Source organism: Conger conger, chromosome 17 (genome assembly GCF_963514075.1).
Source record: "Conger conger chromosome 17, fConCon1.1, whole genome shotgun sequence".
Classification (NCBI taxonomy): domain Eukaryota; kingdom Metazoa; phylum Chordata; class Actinopteri; order Anguilliformes; family Congridae; genus Conger; species Conger conger.
In genome coordinates, this window is record NC_083776.1 from 11587546 (window position 1) to 11604093 (window position 16548).

General features: G+C 42.5%; 1 protein-coding gene and 1 long non-coding RNA gene across 2 annotated transcripts in view; one reads left to right on the forward strand and one right to left on the reverse strand.

The window, feature by feature from the left end:
• mgat5 (alpha-1,6-mannosylglycoprotein 6-beta-N-acetylglucosaminyltransferase) overlaps positions 1-16548 on the reverse strand; it is a 110753-nt gene that overhangs the window by 79141 nt on the left and 15064 nt on the right. Inside the window, exon 2 of the mRNA XM_061226780.1 lies at positions 13063-13523. Within this exon, the coding sequence (XP_061082764.1) occupies positions 13063-13303 (241 nt within the window). The 5' untranslated portion in view covers positions 13304-13523. The remainder of the gene's footprint in view (positions 1-13062; positions 13524-16548) is intronic.
• On the forward strand, positions 338-5480 carry LOC133116811 (uncharacterized). The gene is made up of 3 exons (XR_009705908.1): positions 338-526; positions 936-992; positions 3973-5480. It is a non-coding gene; the product is annotated as an uncharacterized LOC133116811 (long non-coding RNA).

Sequence of the window (16548 nt, forward strand, 5' to 3'; positions counted from 1 at the left end):
GGCCTGTGAATATCCGGGGCTATCCTGTGTCTTGAGTACTAACACAGGCCACGAGTGACCCTCACCGAGTGGACACATTTTCATGCCGGTTTGCACATTAAAAGCCTTAGTGCAAAGTCTGTGCAATGAAGGTACACTGAGAGCTACTGAAATGAGAAATGAATGAACCAGTGGATTGAGCTGGCAACGAAGCGAACGGACTTCGTTAGTCAAGGCTGCACATGGCTCCTACTGATAAGGTTAGCGCTGGCTGTAATCCTCAGAAAACAATGCGACATGCCCACTCTGTTAGCAGTATGACATTTCAGCACGGTTTTCACTTCTGTGAAGGCTTTGGTATAGGAAACACAGGAGGAAGCTTAATGCTGTCAGTTATAAAGCCCTTTTCCCACTGTGGCCATTGTGATTGATGACAACAGGACTAAAATAGCAGAACAAGTTCTTTAGAAACACATGCCATATTGCACTTGGACACCACTGGGATGCTTAAACAAGTTTTTAACTGCAAAGTGTTTCTCAAAAAGAGGTAGGCTGTGTGTTACTTACAGTATGTCCTTAAATGTTTACGCACATGACTTGTGTACATGTCTGTAAGCTTCACTCAAACTTCACACACATCCCATTACATAATATAAAACAGTGAGCATTAACTACTGAATGCATGACAATATAACACACAATTCTGCATTTAATCTTTCTCTGGCAGTTTTAGCCATCTGGATTTTTTTTTGCAGTGACTGGTTTCACACACCATGTCTTAGCAGGGATTACCATGGTTGAGAATGGCCCCAAACACACACACACACACACACACACACACACACACACACATCTGTACAGTTTACTGGAGATAGAATTAGCACACTAGCCCACCCTCAATCTCAAATTCAGCGAAATTCTCTCCCAGTGAAATGTTTGTTTTATTCTTCACACAGTTCAGTGAATTCAGCGCTCACCAAAACGAACTCGCCAACCCGTTTCTGAAGAAAAAGGTACACCTGCCTTTCATTTCAAATATGATAAATTGTGGTATCATGTAATTCTTATGAAGTGGCATGTCTTACAAAATGCATGACCACATGCATTGCCTTCTGATAACAAAGCTGACAGTTATCTGTATATTTGAGAAGTGAGATTTGTAGACTCCTCTAAAAGGTCACCCTCAGCCAAGCCCTGAGAAGTGAATTCTTTCCACTTTAGTCCCTCCTCCTACTCAATCTAGTTATTGGCAGATACAGCACATTTGTATGCAAAGACGCCTCACTGTCCACATTCAATTTCCCTTTTGCGTAAAATGCTTTCGCTCATTCGGAACAAGCATTAAATACTTAAATGTCACGTTCGCTGTGGTTGAACCGGCAGACAGAGGTGATTCAGTCACCGTGTAACACTCCGTTGCACATAAAGCAGGGGCCTTTATAAGACATAATTATACAGCATTCCGCTTCCAACTCATCCATCATCCTCTCATCCAAAGCCAAAGAAATGGCTCGAGAGAATCTAGAGAAACCAATCTTAAAACAGAATACAGATTGCCTGTAAAATATACAGAATTACACGTTCGAATATTATATATGATACCAAAAATTCACTACCTGAGCCGTTATTGTAATTCGCTGACTGTATCGAACATTGTGTACCAAGTCGGCCATTATAATAGTCTCCTGTGATTCCGATCCACTCAGAATGTTTGATGCTATTGCCATGTTTGACTCCCTAAACAGTAATAGTAAATGAAACAATAGCCACCATTAAACATTGAGTCAAATGATGAGTTAAAAGAAGAAGCAAATAGGAAAATATCAATGTGCCCTTTGAGTGTGTATGTATTGTACATGTTGTAATATGTGAATTGTCCTTTTAATTTTGGTCACGCATACTGTCAGTCCTGCCTGTCCTAAGAAAGGCCTAGTACAACGAGGACCACGATGAAAATAAGGCATCATGACTATTGTGTTTTGTTTCCTTGACAATTTTACTATGTATGTTGTTGCCGAAAGGACACTATATTTTCAAATAAAATCAATCAATGGATCAATCAATATTCTCCAAGAAGACCAGGTTGACAAGATCAACTAAACTTTTTTGTTAAGTTGGGAAAGACTGCATTGTGCTGTACTGTGTGTTATGCTAACACACACCATAAACTGGAGAAGCGATTAAGTTAACAACTACTAACTTATTATGCCCCCCCCAGCTGTCAGATAACTACTGTAATAACCCCCTAATTTTAATTCCTGCTTATGTTAGAACGGTAATCTGAATTTAGAAAAGAAACTGAGAACAGAATCTTACTTCATGCTATGTGGTGCCATTGCCAAACTATGAAAAACAACCCCAGCAGCAAAAAAACTAAAACACAGCTCAAGCACCACATTAGGCTGTGCCTTGACAAATACAATTTTGTCAAAAAACCTTGTGGAAAGATGAAACGCATGAAGTTAAGGGGGCATGTTAAGATGGCTCATCCAACCACCTGTACACCTTGCATTTCTTCAGCCAAAATAACCTAAAAAAAGAATTCTGAACACAGTAATGGTCTGGTTTACTGTGTACGATACACCGTTAACTGTCATTACACACCATAAAGTGCCTGTCCTTATCTATTAAACTGCCTTGCCTGCACCTAGCATGCATTAAATGCTATAGCCAGAGGGGGCTGTTGAGTTTTGTGAGGTAGTCTGAATGTGATGCCAGAAACACAGGAGGTGATTATGAAGACAAATTCATATAAACTACCTTATGGAATCTATCAAGACTTTCCACAACTGCAGGAAACTAAATTGCTAAAATCTTTTTTTATACTGCCTGGGGAAAGCATTAACTGCCTCTGCACGGGAGCAACTGTAAAACCTGCTTGGAGATAACATCAGTATCAGAGTATGATTATTACACTCAAAAGGAGAGAGCCCTTTCTCACTTCATTTATATAGCACCTTTATCCAAAGCACTGTACAATTGATGCTTCATATTCACCCATTCCCACACACCAACGGCGATTGGCTGCCATGCAATGCACCAGCCAGCTCGTCAGGAGCAAATAGGGGTTAGGTGTCTTGCTCAAGGACACTTCGACACACCCAGGGTGGGATCAAACCCAGATCAACCCTCTGACTGTCAGATGACTGCTCTTACCTCCTGAGCCAATGACAGTTAATGTATTATCCTCCCAAAAAACCTAAGGCCTCCTAAGGCTGTGATGGTGATCCTGCAGATGCTGGACGATCGGAGTGCATCACAACCCAAAAACCCCGTTCAGAAATGCGCAGATAATGCCTTTATACAGAAGATGACCAATGAGATTCCCAAGGACTTTGGAACATGACATCAGCCGGAAAAGTAAGAAATAAATGGAAATGAAACCGGTATTGTACCACAAAATAAAACGCATGTCTGAATGCATTTATTAAGAGACCCCCCCCCCCCCCTCCACTGGCAGTTAATCGGTGCACCCCCCCATTCTGAATACAGACAGTGCTGTCTCTGCTCGCCCCTACTGGATGGCATAAGACATGAGCTGACCCACACAATCACACACTACCAGCAGCAAGAAAGTGTCCCTCCATGTTGCATCCTCTTGCCTAACAGTGGCATCTGGAGGTGAGATCTCACTTCCTGAACATCCTACTGCCCTGTGCACCATTATGAAATGATAGGGAGATTTACATAAAGCACACTGTCAGAAGCAATGCAGGAAAGCGACCTTCACTAGATTAGCCTCCATGCATTTATACCTCTCATTTACCACACTTAAATTCAAAGACATTCATCTGTTTTTTTTTGTTTTTTTTATTCCTCCTGCCACCATTTAATGCTGTACAATAAGTAAATATTGTACCATGCTGTAATGTAAATCTAATCAAATATCATTAATAAAGTTAATACTGTATCTACATAGCATAAGTCATTGTATGTTTAGGGTGTGCATTGCCACCTGAAGCATGTTGACTTTTTAATCTGCTTGCTCTTCAGCCCGTCCAACTGACCCAGCCAGAAGTACATCATGATTACCTCCAAGAGCTCAAGCATATCTCAAAGGTTTTCCTACACAACTGAAATGAGGGCTAATATTTCAAAGGACCAGGCGATTTCAACTTGTGCTTCAATCTAAAAGAACAGCCAGGCTAGTATTTGCACATGAATAATAGATGGGCCCTTTAAGAAGACCTAGAGCACTCCAACATACTTTCAGTCTTACAGATGAAAAGAATCCTGTTGACTTGGAAACCACAGGGACACACTGTAGAAAGCCTACACAGTACAGTACAGGGGATGGGATTCTGCCCAGTAATCCCCTGACCTCTTTTCCTTCATTTGCATTTCATATTATTCTGTGCTATTGCCGTCTGCTCCATCATTGCATTTTAAATCACAAAAGAGTGACTGTATTTCTTTTTTCTTTTATGCTTGGTCACAGTTTTTGCCCAATTTTCCTTTTTGTTCCTCTCCTCTTTGTGACCGTGTCTCTGGTAAAAGCACAAAACAAATGAAATGTGATTGAAATTGAACAATGCCACTGAATGGTGTTCGTGTTTGAGGGGACCAGACAAGCTAAAGTCTGCTAATACGAGCAGGCTCACCATTGCTAATATCAAAAAGGATCAAGGTTCTGCTTGCTTTAATTCCCTCCATGGACAAATTTCCTCTGCACATCAAATATTTACCAGGATTTCCTGGTGACATTTAAGATTCATCAGGTGTCGGCTTGCAAAAGCTGTCAAAAGTTTAACTTGTACTTACTGATAAATTCATTCTATGTGTTCTCAGAGAAAGTACCCCTGAAATAATTCCTGAGACTAACAGTGATGTTTACATCTGTAAGTGAGACATGACAAACTTGTTTTTTTTCATGGCCAGTTGAGTTCTCAAAGCTTGCCAACTACAAAAGGATATGATGTGGCATGTTGCGCCATTTCCCTGTTATTGCTCCTGCATGATTTGCATTTGTCATGAATTAGTGTGACAGATGGGTAATCTCTGAGTCTCTAATTCCCAGAAATCCATATTTGTATGCTTCTGCAGCCTGGCTTTTTTGTTTTGTGTTAATGAATATTGTGCACATGGCGGTATAAAATGAAAATGGAAGACAGTCATATCCTATATCATGACTTTGGATGAGATGCAAAATGGCACCTAGTGCTGGTGCCAAGACTGGAGTGCGACTGCAGGGTACAGCGTGCCATCTTGCCACAGTTGGAAACATGAAGGCTCTAGGATAAGGTCTTGTAGCTGCAATAAAACATTTCTACAATGTTCAACTACTGGGATTCCATTATAGGGTGGAAATTTGATGGCAAGAGGATAAACATTTCCATCAAATGTGAAAAAGAATCTGTAATCATGGTATACTTTGGATACTGCCCAAAGTAATGACAACAATCTCTGTCCTGTTATAACCATTCCTGAGACCTTTAAATACATTCATAAGTATCATGTCATTAAAATATTTTCAGAGTAGAATACAAGGTTATTGAGATTAAGAACAGAACCTAATGTCCCCTACTGGGGGAGATTATGTCCATGTACCAATTAAGCCCACTTCCAATACGGATTTGAAATATTAAAAAAACATGTCAGTTAATAAATTCTGTTATGCTCTTTAATGTTTCGACCAATGCTATGGGCTATATCCATGATACCTTTTAAGCAAATCAGATGAATTCATACTGAATGGCGATCATGTGCACACACCCCCTGGTTGCCACGTAAAAAAAAAAGGCTGGCTGTATTTCCACAATGGAGGTGTAATTATCCAACTCCAGCGGTAACACAAGATACTGAATTCATGTTCAACTCAATTTCAGTAATTCTGCAAATGGAGGTGGTAGCGCATTAGCAGCGCAGTTGTTAAAGAGCTCGGTTTAAAGGGATAAATGAACGATGGGTGTGGTATTTTTGGTTTCATTAGAGCCAATCAGATTGGCCACTTTCTTTCCTTTTAATACCGCTATGTCAGGCCGTCATCTCTGATAGGCTCATCTGGGAGATGCACGGCTGCTGTGTGCATTTGAAAAAAGGCCTCTTAGGGTCAAGACATGTAGCGAAGTGGGAGGCCTTTTTCATCATATCTGGATATGAACCTAAGTACACATTTATTTGATCTCCCTCTCTTCAACATCCATGAAAAGTATTGTGTGATTGTCTGACCCAAATGTTCGATGTAAATTTTTATGCATTTGTAGGATCACCAAAAGGTTACAATGCACCAAGGTTACTGTTAAAGACTATGGTTGGTCAAAAATGCAACCACATTATTTAACACCAAACTTCACATTTTTATTGACATAGCCTGCATAGTGCCGTGCTACCCAGCCCATTTTGAAACAAGTCGGTCTACTGCAAACCACAAAACAGATCAGATATTCCTTTGTGCGGGATGAAAAGAACGATTCTTCCAGTGGCTAGGCATACAGTATGACCCACAGTCTGAACAACAGTGAATTTTGCCTCATATGTGACAACTTCGTCTGGTGTGACAACATAACAGATGTCCGTTAAATTTTTTCACACATTTTACTATACCATACTTACAGTTAAATATGCAGTTCTCAGATGGACAAATTGGTATAAAACCAGAGGAAAAACTCCACCCACATAATGTGAATCATATTTATTAAGAAATATTTCCAAAAACAAATATTTGTAAACAAAAAATGCACAGTTCTGTAGCCTACCTTTATTTTATTGGCTCAAAATGTATTTTATAAATATATTTTAATATTAATTTATTTAATTTATTTAAAGCTGTCATGCTCCTATGAAACCCAGTTGATAAGAATGTATTAAAGTTCACATACATTTTTTCCTGCATTGACAATTTTAAGGCAGCTGCTTTCTTAGGCTGCCTTTGGGAAAAGGAAAAACCGGGTGAATAAACAACCATTAGGAGCCTTATGGGATTGTATCGATGATCGATGGTCAATACCTCGCTTAACCACCGAGGCTGCCTAGCTTCAAACCGTCTGCCAATACCTGGGCTCTGGGTTGCACCTCGTGATACATCCTCTAAATGAATCGTGCATCCTGAAATTTCTAGAATCCTTCGACACACCCAGGTGACTGCAAACAAGCTTGAATGTGTCAGAAACGAAGGCGGTGCTCATTCGTACAGTACCCGGCGCTGACGGCAGGCTTTGCCGATGCTCCTTTCGTGTCATCGGCTGCAGTCAGGGCTGCTGTGATGGGGGATGATTTGGCTGTCAAATGACTGACGGCGAGTGATCCTCTGGAGGCAGGGATGCAGATGAAGTATGTCCTCCTTCCTTTCATGTCTTTCTCAACTCTCTCTTTTTTGTCTCATTACTCAAAGGGGAAACTGGAACTCTTCCTCCTTGGGTCTCTTCTAACCTTGTACAGTACTTGTACACTTATTCTCACTCATTGCTGGTCCTCGTTCCTTCCTGCCCCCCCCCCCGTATTACACACTTAACTGCAACTGCAAAGGGTCATTTTTGCCATCCAGAGTAATTGGTGAGCTAAGCAGACACTGCACAGCATAGCTGAGTGGCAAGTCTCTGCCACACAGCCATGTCATCTGATCTGGAGAGCTGTCCTCAACACGTGTCACATCACTCACCACCGTGAGGGTGACAGACAAGCACTGGCCCGTCCTGTACTGACACAGACCCACAACACGGCTTTTCTGTGGAGGGAAATGAAGCTCGTGTGTCAGCGCCGTGTTTCACTACGTTACATCATGTCACTGCGCATTGTATGAAGCATCAGGCTACAACACATTATCTGATGATGTGAGTTGGTACATACTGTCTGTGCGAAGGTATCATCTAGGGAGCCATGCTAGGGACTGGGACATGTGGCTCTAGTGTGCATCTGCCAAATGTCCACATCATGCTCTTTGAACCTCCTGACATCTGGCGTTTTTGGCTTCCCTGAGCTCTATACAGAACTTATCGTAACATAAGGAACATTAAATTAAAATCAAATAAAATCTTCTTTTTTTTTTTCACTGCAACATGTTTTTGTCTTCCAAGACGCTTGTATTATGTAAAAAAAATAAAATAAAATAAAATGTATATATATTTTTTTAAAGTAAAATACTTAAACTTCCTGAGACCCTGGAGGAAAAAACGATTTCTCAACCTTATCCCAGATAGTCATCATTCGTGGGTTCTGCCCAACAGCCACAGCAACCATTGTGTGCTCCTGGGTATGGCGTAGGTGGAAAATTCCATCCAGCAGGCAATAGGGTGGGCCAGCCCCTCTGTAGCTCACGGTATCTAGATAGGCTTCTACTGTGCCCTGCCAGGGTCAGTGAAGGGAAAATCAGATCACACCAGCAGCATCCTCTCACACTATGAAAATGAAGATATTTCATGAAGAAGGCAGTGTTTGTCTTATTCTTCCTCCAGGGGACCATAAAACATTAAACACATCACGGTTTTCCACAGCGCTGGGTAAACATCCTAACAGCAAAATGTCCAGTGTAAACTCAAGTCACTACAAATACATGTGCTCCTGACTGCACCCACGTGAACTCTCATGTATGTTTTCAGTGAAATTCAAGACCGCAAGTCCAGCCTGGTTACTGCAGTGCTTCTATTTCCAATGGCTGCTCGTCCAGACCCACTGCTTAGTGCTTACAATCTACAATTTAGCAATTTAGCAGACATATTAAGTGGCTGCCAGGTGCTCAGAGACGCGACAGACAGCTGGCAGAAAGACGCTGAAGCGAAGGGTCTGGTTGGTGCGTGTGTTCTAATCACTCTGCCGAAAGAAGGGGCAGGGCCATTCACAGCTTGAAATGCCAGTGTGAGAGATTTCAATTGAACGCAATGCGGGCAGCCAGCGGAAGCCAGCGAACGAGTGCCTTTCACCTTGTCGTCGTGATTGATGAGCCTGCCCACGTAGCGGTAAAGACCTTGTACACAGTTTTTTATTTTAATGATGCGTAGAAGAAAGGATTAAGAAATCAACAGGGGGCATTTCTTAATGTTCTGCGAAAACAGCTGTTCACCTCATTCACATATGGAAGCAGAGGCTTTCCTAATTATGCAGCTATGGTTTTGCAAACCGGCCATTTTATTTCGCTACTGTATGGAGGATTTTCATTGTAGCCATACACACGATCAAGCAATGTGGCAAGAGACACTAGTTTCTGAGTCAATGTCCCATCTTGAGGCTAGATAATTGCACCTTACCTTCATTGTACACAAGGCTAACTTTAACGACTACTAGCAAACTATTGATTTTACAATAAAATGCCAACCCACAAGAAAGCTAGCTATAGCACAGATGCATTGTGGAAGATGCATGTTGCTGTTGAACAACAGTATTGTCTTGTGTACAGTATTATGATAAAAGCCTCTTTGAAATGCTCAGTATTGTTTACGGCTAGCTACGTTATAAAAGATGAACACAACTCACCCTGGGGGATTGTCAGAGTTTCCTTTTCATACGTCATTCATAGGAGATGATTTACGTCAGGTCAATGTCAGCTTGATGTGCTACTCTTTGCCTTGGGCTATGTTCTTGAAAAAGTTGAATACCTTTTCATACACCGTTCTGCGAATGTGTATATTCATACCTTGCCTGATTATCTATCTTCTTCTGTGTCTTCTGTGTCTTTCACGACTGTGAGGAATGGAGTTCTACTGCCACTGATACTAGCATTTAATTGTGAGTCAAATACACGTTTCCAGACAAGTATGCATCATTTGCACAGAGCTCATATTCATTTTTGAATTTGCAGTGGGAAAAGAATGCTTCCTTTAACTATGTCCCCTTGCCAAAGTACTGTACGAATACCTCAAAATCTATCGTCCCTGGTTTCGCTCTGGGCCGATCATTGCCAAAACAGGAGTGCAGACACGCATTAACCAAGTTGTAATTTTATTTGCCCTTTTAACATTTGATTTCTTTCCTTTTAAAACAATAAAAGGGTGTTCTGTGAGCACTGCATTTTTTCCCACCGCCAAATGCTTACTTACTACTATATTTAATTCATGTGCACTCTGATTTTAAGGGCATTTACTGGGAGTAAAGAGGAAATCATCCATCCTTTAAATAAATGAATGTCACAACCAGACAAATTTCATATCCCCAAGCAGGAGAGAGTGGCCCATTCCCGACAGTTTCACTAAATCCAAAGTAGGAAAACAAGGCCCAATTTAATTTCACATTACAGCGTATCAAATCCACGATCTTCAGCCGTGCCTTTGGTTCTAATGGCTGTGGCTGAGAGCTGGGCTTTGAGCTTTGGCGGGATTGTGAGCAATGGGGTCTTCCCCACAAGCAAATTAACAAATATAAACATTTACAGACATGGGGCAGGACTGAAAATAAAAAATACATGAATGGCTTTAGAAAAACGCTATCTTACAATGCATATTATGCATATTATGGATGATACAATAAGAATTCGCATCGCGTTTCCTTTGCCTTTGGCCTCTCCAAAACATGGATTAATAAGGAAATGAAAATCATGGTGGACTTCACCAGCACTTCGGAATTGCTTACTTAATGGGAACCAAAGACATGCGTCCAAAATATGTGGCTAAATATTCCTGCATTTGCGTGCATGGACCTGGTCACACATTTCCAAACATATAGCATGTCCCCAGCCAAGGAGAACTACTGCCATGGGCTTCATTAACAAATTACCAGTCCTGCCATTTCATTTAGTAATATTAGCTTAATGGTAAATAGACTGCATTTATATAGCATTCTTCCCAGCAACTAGGGCTGCACAAAGCGCTTTGCAATTAATGCTTCTCATTCACCCATTCACACACACCATGCATTCACCCATTCACACACGCTCACTCACCAACAGTGAAAGGTGGCCATGCATGGCACCAACCAGCTTGTCAGGAGTAATTGGGGGTTAGGTGTCTTGCTCAGGGACACTTCGACACACCCAGGGCAGGGGATTGAACCAAAAATGATCTGACTGCCTGTGGAAAGGTTTTACCTCCTGACTGAATTAACAATGGGATTAGGGATGGATACCAATAACTGGTATCAATTTGGTCCCATTACCAAGCTTTCAAGAAATTTTCATGCAAATCAACAACTAACTTCCGGAGATATCCTGTCTACAGACAGGCGGATAGAACAGAGCTCCAACTCAACACTTGGGCAGCCATACATGCCCAAACTATAACATTGCCTCCACCATGCTTCACAGATGAGGTCATATCCTTTAATATTATACGTTGACACTTCTTTAGTCCTTATGTTGAAAGACAACAGCAAACAATGCCACACCTAGAATCAACCTAGAGGCAAGGACACATCGCAGGCCAAGAAACATCTGGGCACTGACAGTTTGTTGGATGAAAATCTCTGGCACTGGAGACACACACAAGGTCTTACTTTCAATATGCCATGCATATATATGAAAAATCATATCACTGTCACTGTCCTGTCCTGAAAGCCAACTTAGGGCGCATTCAGGTCAGCTGTTTTACATTGAAGGGCAGTTTAGTTATAGTTGGGAATCGATAATGATCGCATTCTCTTCGTATAACTGCCCATTGAACAAAACGGGCCAATTTGCTGCATGAATGACTTATTGATGGTTAATCTCAAGGTGCTAGACAGTGCAGCAAAATGTGGCCATCCCTGCGCTAAATCAATACAGTCTTATCAAAGATGAACAACCAGGTTACATATCATTAATGGCTTTTATAGATTAGCTGGTCTTTGAAAAGTATCCTGCTCCAGACAGATACCCATTTATTTAACACTTTGGATTATTAAGGGTTTCTGGCTATCTGTGGTATTGCACATCACCTCTTTTCCAAGCGAGGTGTCAAGCGAGGAAAAACAACTGAACACCAACATCAGAAAAAGGTTTAAAATGAAGAGGTGCCTCATCACCGTACATGTTATGGCGACTGATGGCGGAAGTGGTGGCATTCATATGGCATGTTCACCTTCTGCTTTTACACAGCTGCCCCTGTGCACCTGAACCTCCTGCTTTTACACAGCTGCCCCTGTGCACCTGCACCTCCTGCTTTTACACAGCTGCCCCTGTGCACCTGCACCTCCTGCTTTTACACAGCTGCCCCTGTGCACCTGCACCTCCTGCTTTTACACAGCTGCCCCTGTGCACCTGCACCTCCTGCTTTTACACAGCTGCCCCTGTGCACCTGCACCTCCTGCTTTTACACAGCTGCCCCTGTGCACCTGCACCTCCTGCTTTTACACAGCTGCCCCTGTGCCCCCTGTGCCTCAGAGTGCATTGCTCTATGGCTATGCTCAGCGATAAAATTGCTTTAAACAAACAAACAAAAAAATGCTTCAATAAATAAAACGGGACCTTTAAATTGAATAGAGATTCATCTTGTAGATTTACTGTACCCACTAAAGGTTCTGTTAACCTCTAAGACATGTATTATAATGGAAAACCTGGCCTGTCTGCTTTCATTAAGATAAGATGTTGATGTATTAGTGAGATAACCATTTCAGGCTTTTCACTGCGACGTTTTAATATATTTTTTGGGCGGGGAGGGCTCGACAGGATGTCTGAACACCTATTCAAGACGACTGCTTCATAAATCATATGGTTTCTGCCATCAGGGTTTCAGTTAATTCAGTGAGAGGGAACGATATCCTGGCACCCATCCATAAAATAAATATCTCCCTTAGCACCTACTACCTTTATTATATCCATTAACCCCCTGCAGCACCTGCTGTGGACCTTCCCAATTGTAAGAGCCAATAACAATCTAAATCTAAAACACCACCTACACCGTGCCAATGATAATGGCTATTGCAGCAATTAACACCGTATCTGTGCTACTGAGAGGTATTGCAAACAGACACTTACGTCCCACTGGCAGTTTAGCATGCATGACGCGTATCGTTTATCATGAGTGACTGTCACGAGGCGTCTATTTTTAACCCAAGCCGGAGTATTTTCAGCAATCTTTTCGGCGTTTTTATAGAATCCTGATCGAAAAGCCAAGGGGAAGGTTAACTGCCCTGGAACTTTCAGCTCCACTGAAAGCCGTTCTGTCTAATTTTAGCCCGGAACACGAAGGTCTACTGAGCGGAGCGGGATTGACGAACGGGCCCCAGGGTCGGGTTGTCGCTTACCGTACGCGGTCATGGTCCCCACGTAGGGCCCGTCCATCACGTTCTGGTTCTCCTCGGCCAGGGCCTTGATGTAGCGCTTACTGAGGTCCAGGATCTGCTGGCGCAGGGCGGCGCTGCTCTCGTGAGTGGCCCGCTGCTGGATGGTGAAGTGCAGCAGCATCATCCCCCAGATGAAGCCGAAGCTCACCAGGAAGAAGCCCAGCTTCTGGGAGGACAGCTTCCACAGGTACACCGAGCCCATGGCGGGAGGTGGGGCTCGGAGCGAGCTCGCGTGCGTGCGTGCGTGCGGACTGGAGCGGGCAGGGGCTCACAGAGAGGGGCGGTTCATGGCGTCGCCGCGCTTCTCTTCCGGGGCCCAGCCGAGACCTCGCCGATGCGCCGTTCCCCCTCACGCGTGCGCCTCGCGCCTCAGGCCGGCCTCGACCGGCCGGGCTGCGATGCTTTTACGACACCCCGCCATCCTGCCAAAGAACAACACACACACATATAAAAAGCGCTGTCATTCAGTAAAAATACACAATTACTCACGCCGTCGTATAATGAGCTGATTTACAGCTCTCACAAAGGCAGCCTTCACAATTGGCCCTCACACATAGCACACATTCCCGTCACCAGAGAAAGACCGTGCTCTTTGTGCGCTGCGGAAAACGCCGTGTTCGCTGGAGATGTTTTCATCCGTCTGAAATTCAGGACGTTGGTGGTTCTGCAAGAGTTTATTACTGTGCCTGTGAAAGACTCATTTTGACCTAAATGAACTGGAAACCACAGGCCATTTCACAAAAGGTGCTTGCGAAATGACCCCTCCAGCATTCATCATGCTACAGACCAAACTGAACTACGGCACGTCAATATCATTTTTACTCTCTTGGTGAGTGGGAAAAAGTACACTCCCAGAGCTAAAAATATTTCTTACACCCAGGCCTGAGAGAATCATTCTATTTACAGGAGATTATGCCTTACATAGCTGACCTTGTGGTGTCAAAATTATTTTAAAAAAAAGGTGATAATATGCCAAGAAACAGTTCACTAATCATTTGACATTATACTCCTAGGAAATATGCTGTCTTTTGAATATTCACAGGCTCATTCTGTTCTTCAGAGCCAGCTGTTCAAGGCAATAGAGTGGTCGTCTACTTCCCTATGAAACAGGTGCCCAGCCAAACCGCAAAGCTCTTGTGCACAGAAACAAAAACTGGAAAGTTCCATTGAAGGGGTGTGGCTCTTTTACCCCCACGCATCCACCCATCTCCAGCTGAGAGGTGTCTCTGTTCCTATGGAAACGGTGGTAAACATACTTAGCCCCACCAATGAAAAACTGGAATGTGATGGCGGATGGAGGGTGCTAATCTCTAACTGAACGCAGCTGACGCAGGAAGACTGCAGCCACATGACTGCAGGACTGGAGTAAAATGGAGCGAGGCAACGAGCGTATTAGGAAACATCCAGCAGCGCAAAGTACTCTATTCTCAATAATAACGACCAAATACTAAATCAATAATTCTTGGTTTATTAATACAGTTGGTGTCTGCACAATTATAAAATAGGGAGAGGAAAGGTAACATAAGACCGTATTAGTAACATTATGCCCCACATTAACATTCTTTCCTATTACTATTTTTGTGTCTAGTTAAATCAAAAGGAAGCATGAACTGCTACAAAAATGTATATAAATGTTCTTATGTTTTGAAACAGCAATACTATTTCAAATGCAGTGCAATTTTTTTGTATTACCTGAGGTATAATGAGGTGATTCATCCAAATCGAAACACTAACAAAACCTAACATGATACACCTTGGAAACCAGTAACATATCATTTCCATTCAACATGGAGCTTTTAATAAATGCCAAATCTAATCTATAATCACTGCCTAATTCATAAGGTAATGGAACCATGGTTTTTTTCATCAAGATAATGAGTGAGGTCAAGATGCTTCTTTGATAAATGAGAGGCTCTGACAATTAGCCCTGTCCTTCTCTTAATTCCAAGGGCGTAACCTGTCCCCACACTTAAACATCAAATTATAGAGCAAAGGGATCTCATGACAACTGCCCTTGCATTTCAGATACCCACCTTGAAGCTGAGCTAAGACACTGCAGCATATTCGATGGGGGGAAGTGAAGCTGCAGAAAGTGGCAGGGCCCGTGTATGACAGTATTGTTTGCAGTGTACAGTATAATTACCCGAACAACAGTATAATGAATGGGTATGAAGCATGTTCTGGTGACAGCTCAAGACAACCGTATACTACAGGATGTGCTGTATGCCAGCGGCACTGACAACACACAGGACAGATCTCTGGGACACAGTCTATAAATTAATTATTTCCAGTCATACATTCTCCAGTCCTTTCACATTCTGGGCCTCCTCTATGCGCAAGACCAGTGCATCTAACGATTCCCTCACTTCAGGACAATTTCATGAACTCTCTAATCTTTGAAGCCAAGAGGATTTATTCATACAGTAAAATTGTCAAACCTACAGGAGTGTTTGTTCAGCTCGGTTAATTTTACGGTCCACTGCAAGCTTCATCCAAAGCATAAATACTCATTTCATATTATGTGTATGCATATATACTCGTTCTGATTCTGATCTGCTCATGTCCCAGGTGGACAGCCCATATACTGGGGAATGCTCCTCCACTCCTCCTCCCCCACTCCCCTTCCTGCCTCACACAGGTCTGCCCTCCAAGAGAGTTCCTTCAATTGTCTTGCTGATGTCAAGGACATTTTCCTTTGAAGGGCTGAAATTAAAAATGCCTTTGGACAAAGTAACCTTTCGACTGAGTTTACAGAGCATACTGAACCTAGCCAGACTCTTCAAATAACCACGATCAATTCTTTGTTAGTATCTAAGTGTAGGGCTCTCCACTCTCAGATATTATTGTGTCCAACAGTGCAAGTCATACAAAAATGCAAATTAGCCTTGCATGCTGAATTTAACTGTAATGAAATGAGGCTACTCACAGTACTGGGTACTAGAGAGGACCTATATTATAAGCCACTAAGATCTGTCCCTTTTGAACATACTGTTACACAGTGTATCATGCTGTAAAGAAAGTGTGTACATTTATGGTAAGCCCAGAAAAGTCTCTTCATGAATAATTCATGAGGAAAAATGAGAAGGGGGATTGAACAGTCAGTATATTTCATATGCAGATATTTAAGGCAGTGAGATTCAGGAGCTTGCGAACAAGGGAATGTATTCACAGTCAGCATCAGAACCAGAATCAACGGGGGAGGGGAAAACGGAAATTTCTCACTCTCACCGTCGTACTGCAGTGGGTTATCATGGGCCTGGTGGCAGAAGCAAGGAGAATTATTCATGAGAAGCGATGCGTTCTCTGATGCTTTCATTTTACTTCGGCTCCAGTCTAATAAGGAGAATATACAGCACAGAAGCAAGCAATCGCATATTGCCCAGACCATCCTCACAGAGCAGGTCAAGCAGTCCGAGATGCTGTGTTGTCCAAAAAATGGTCTTCATT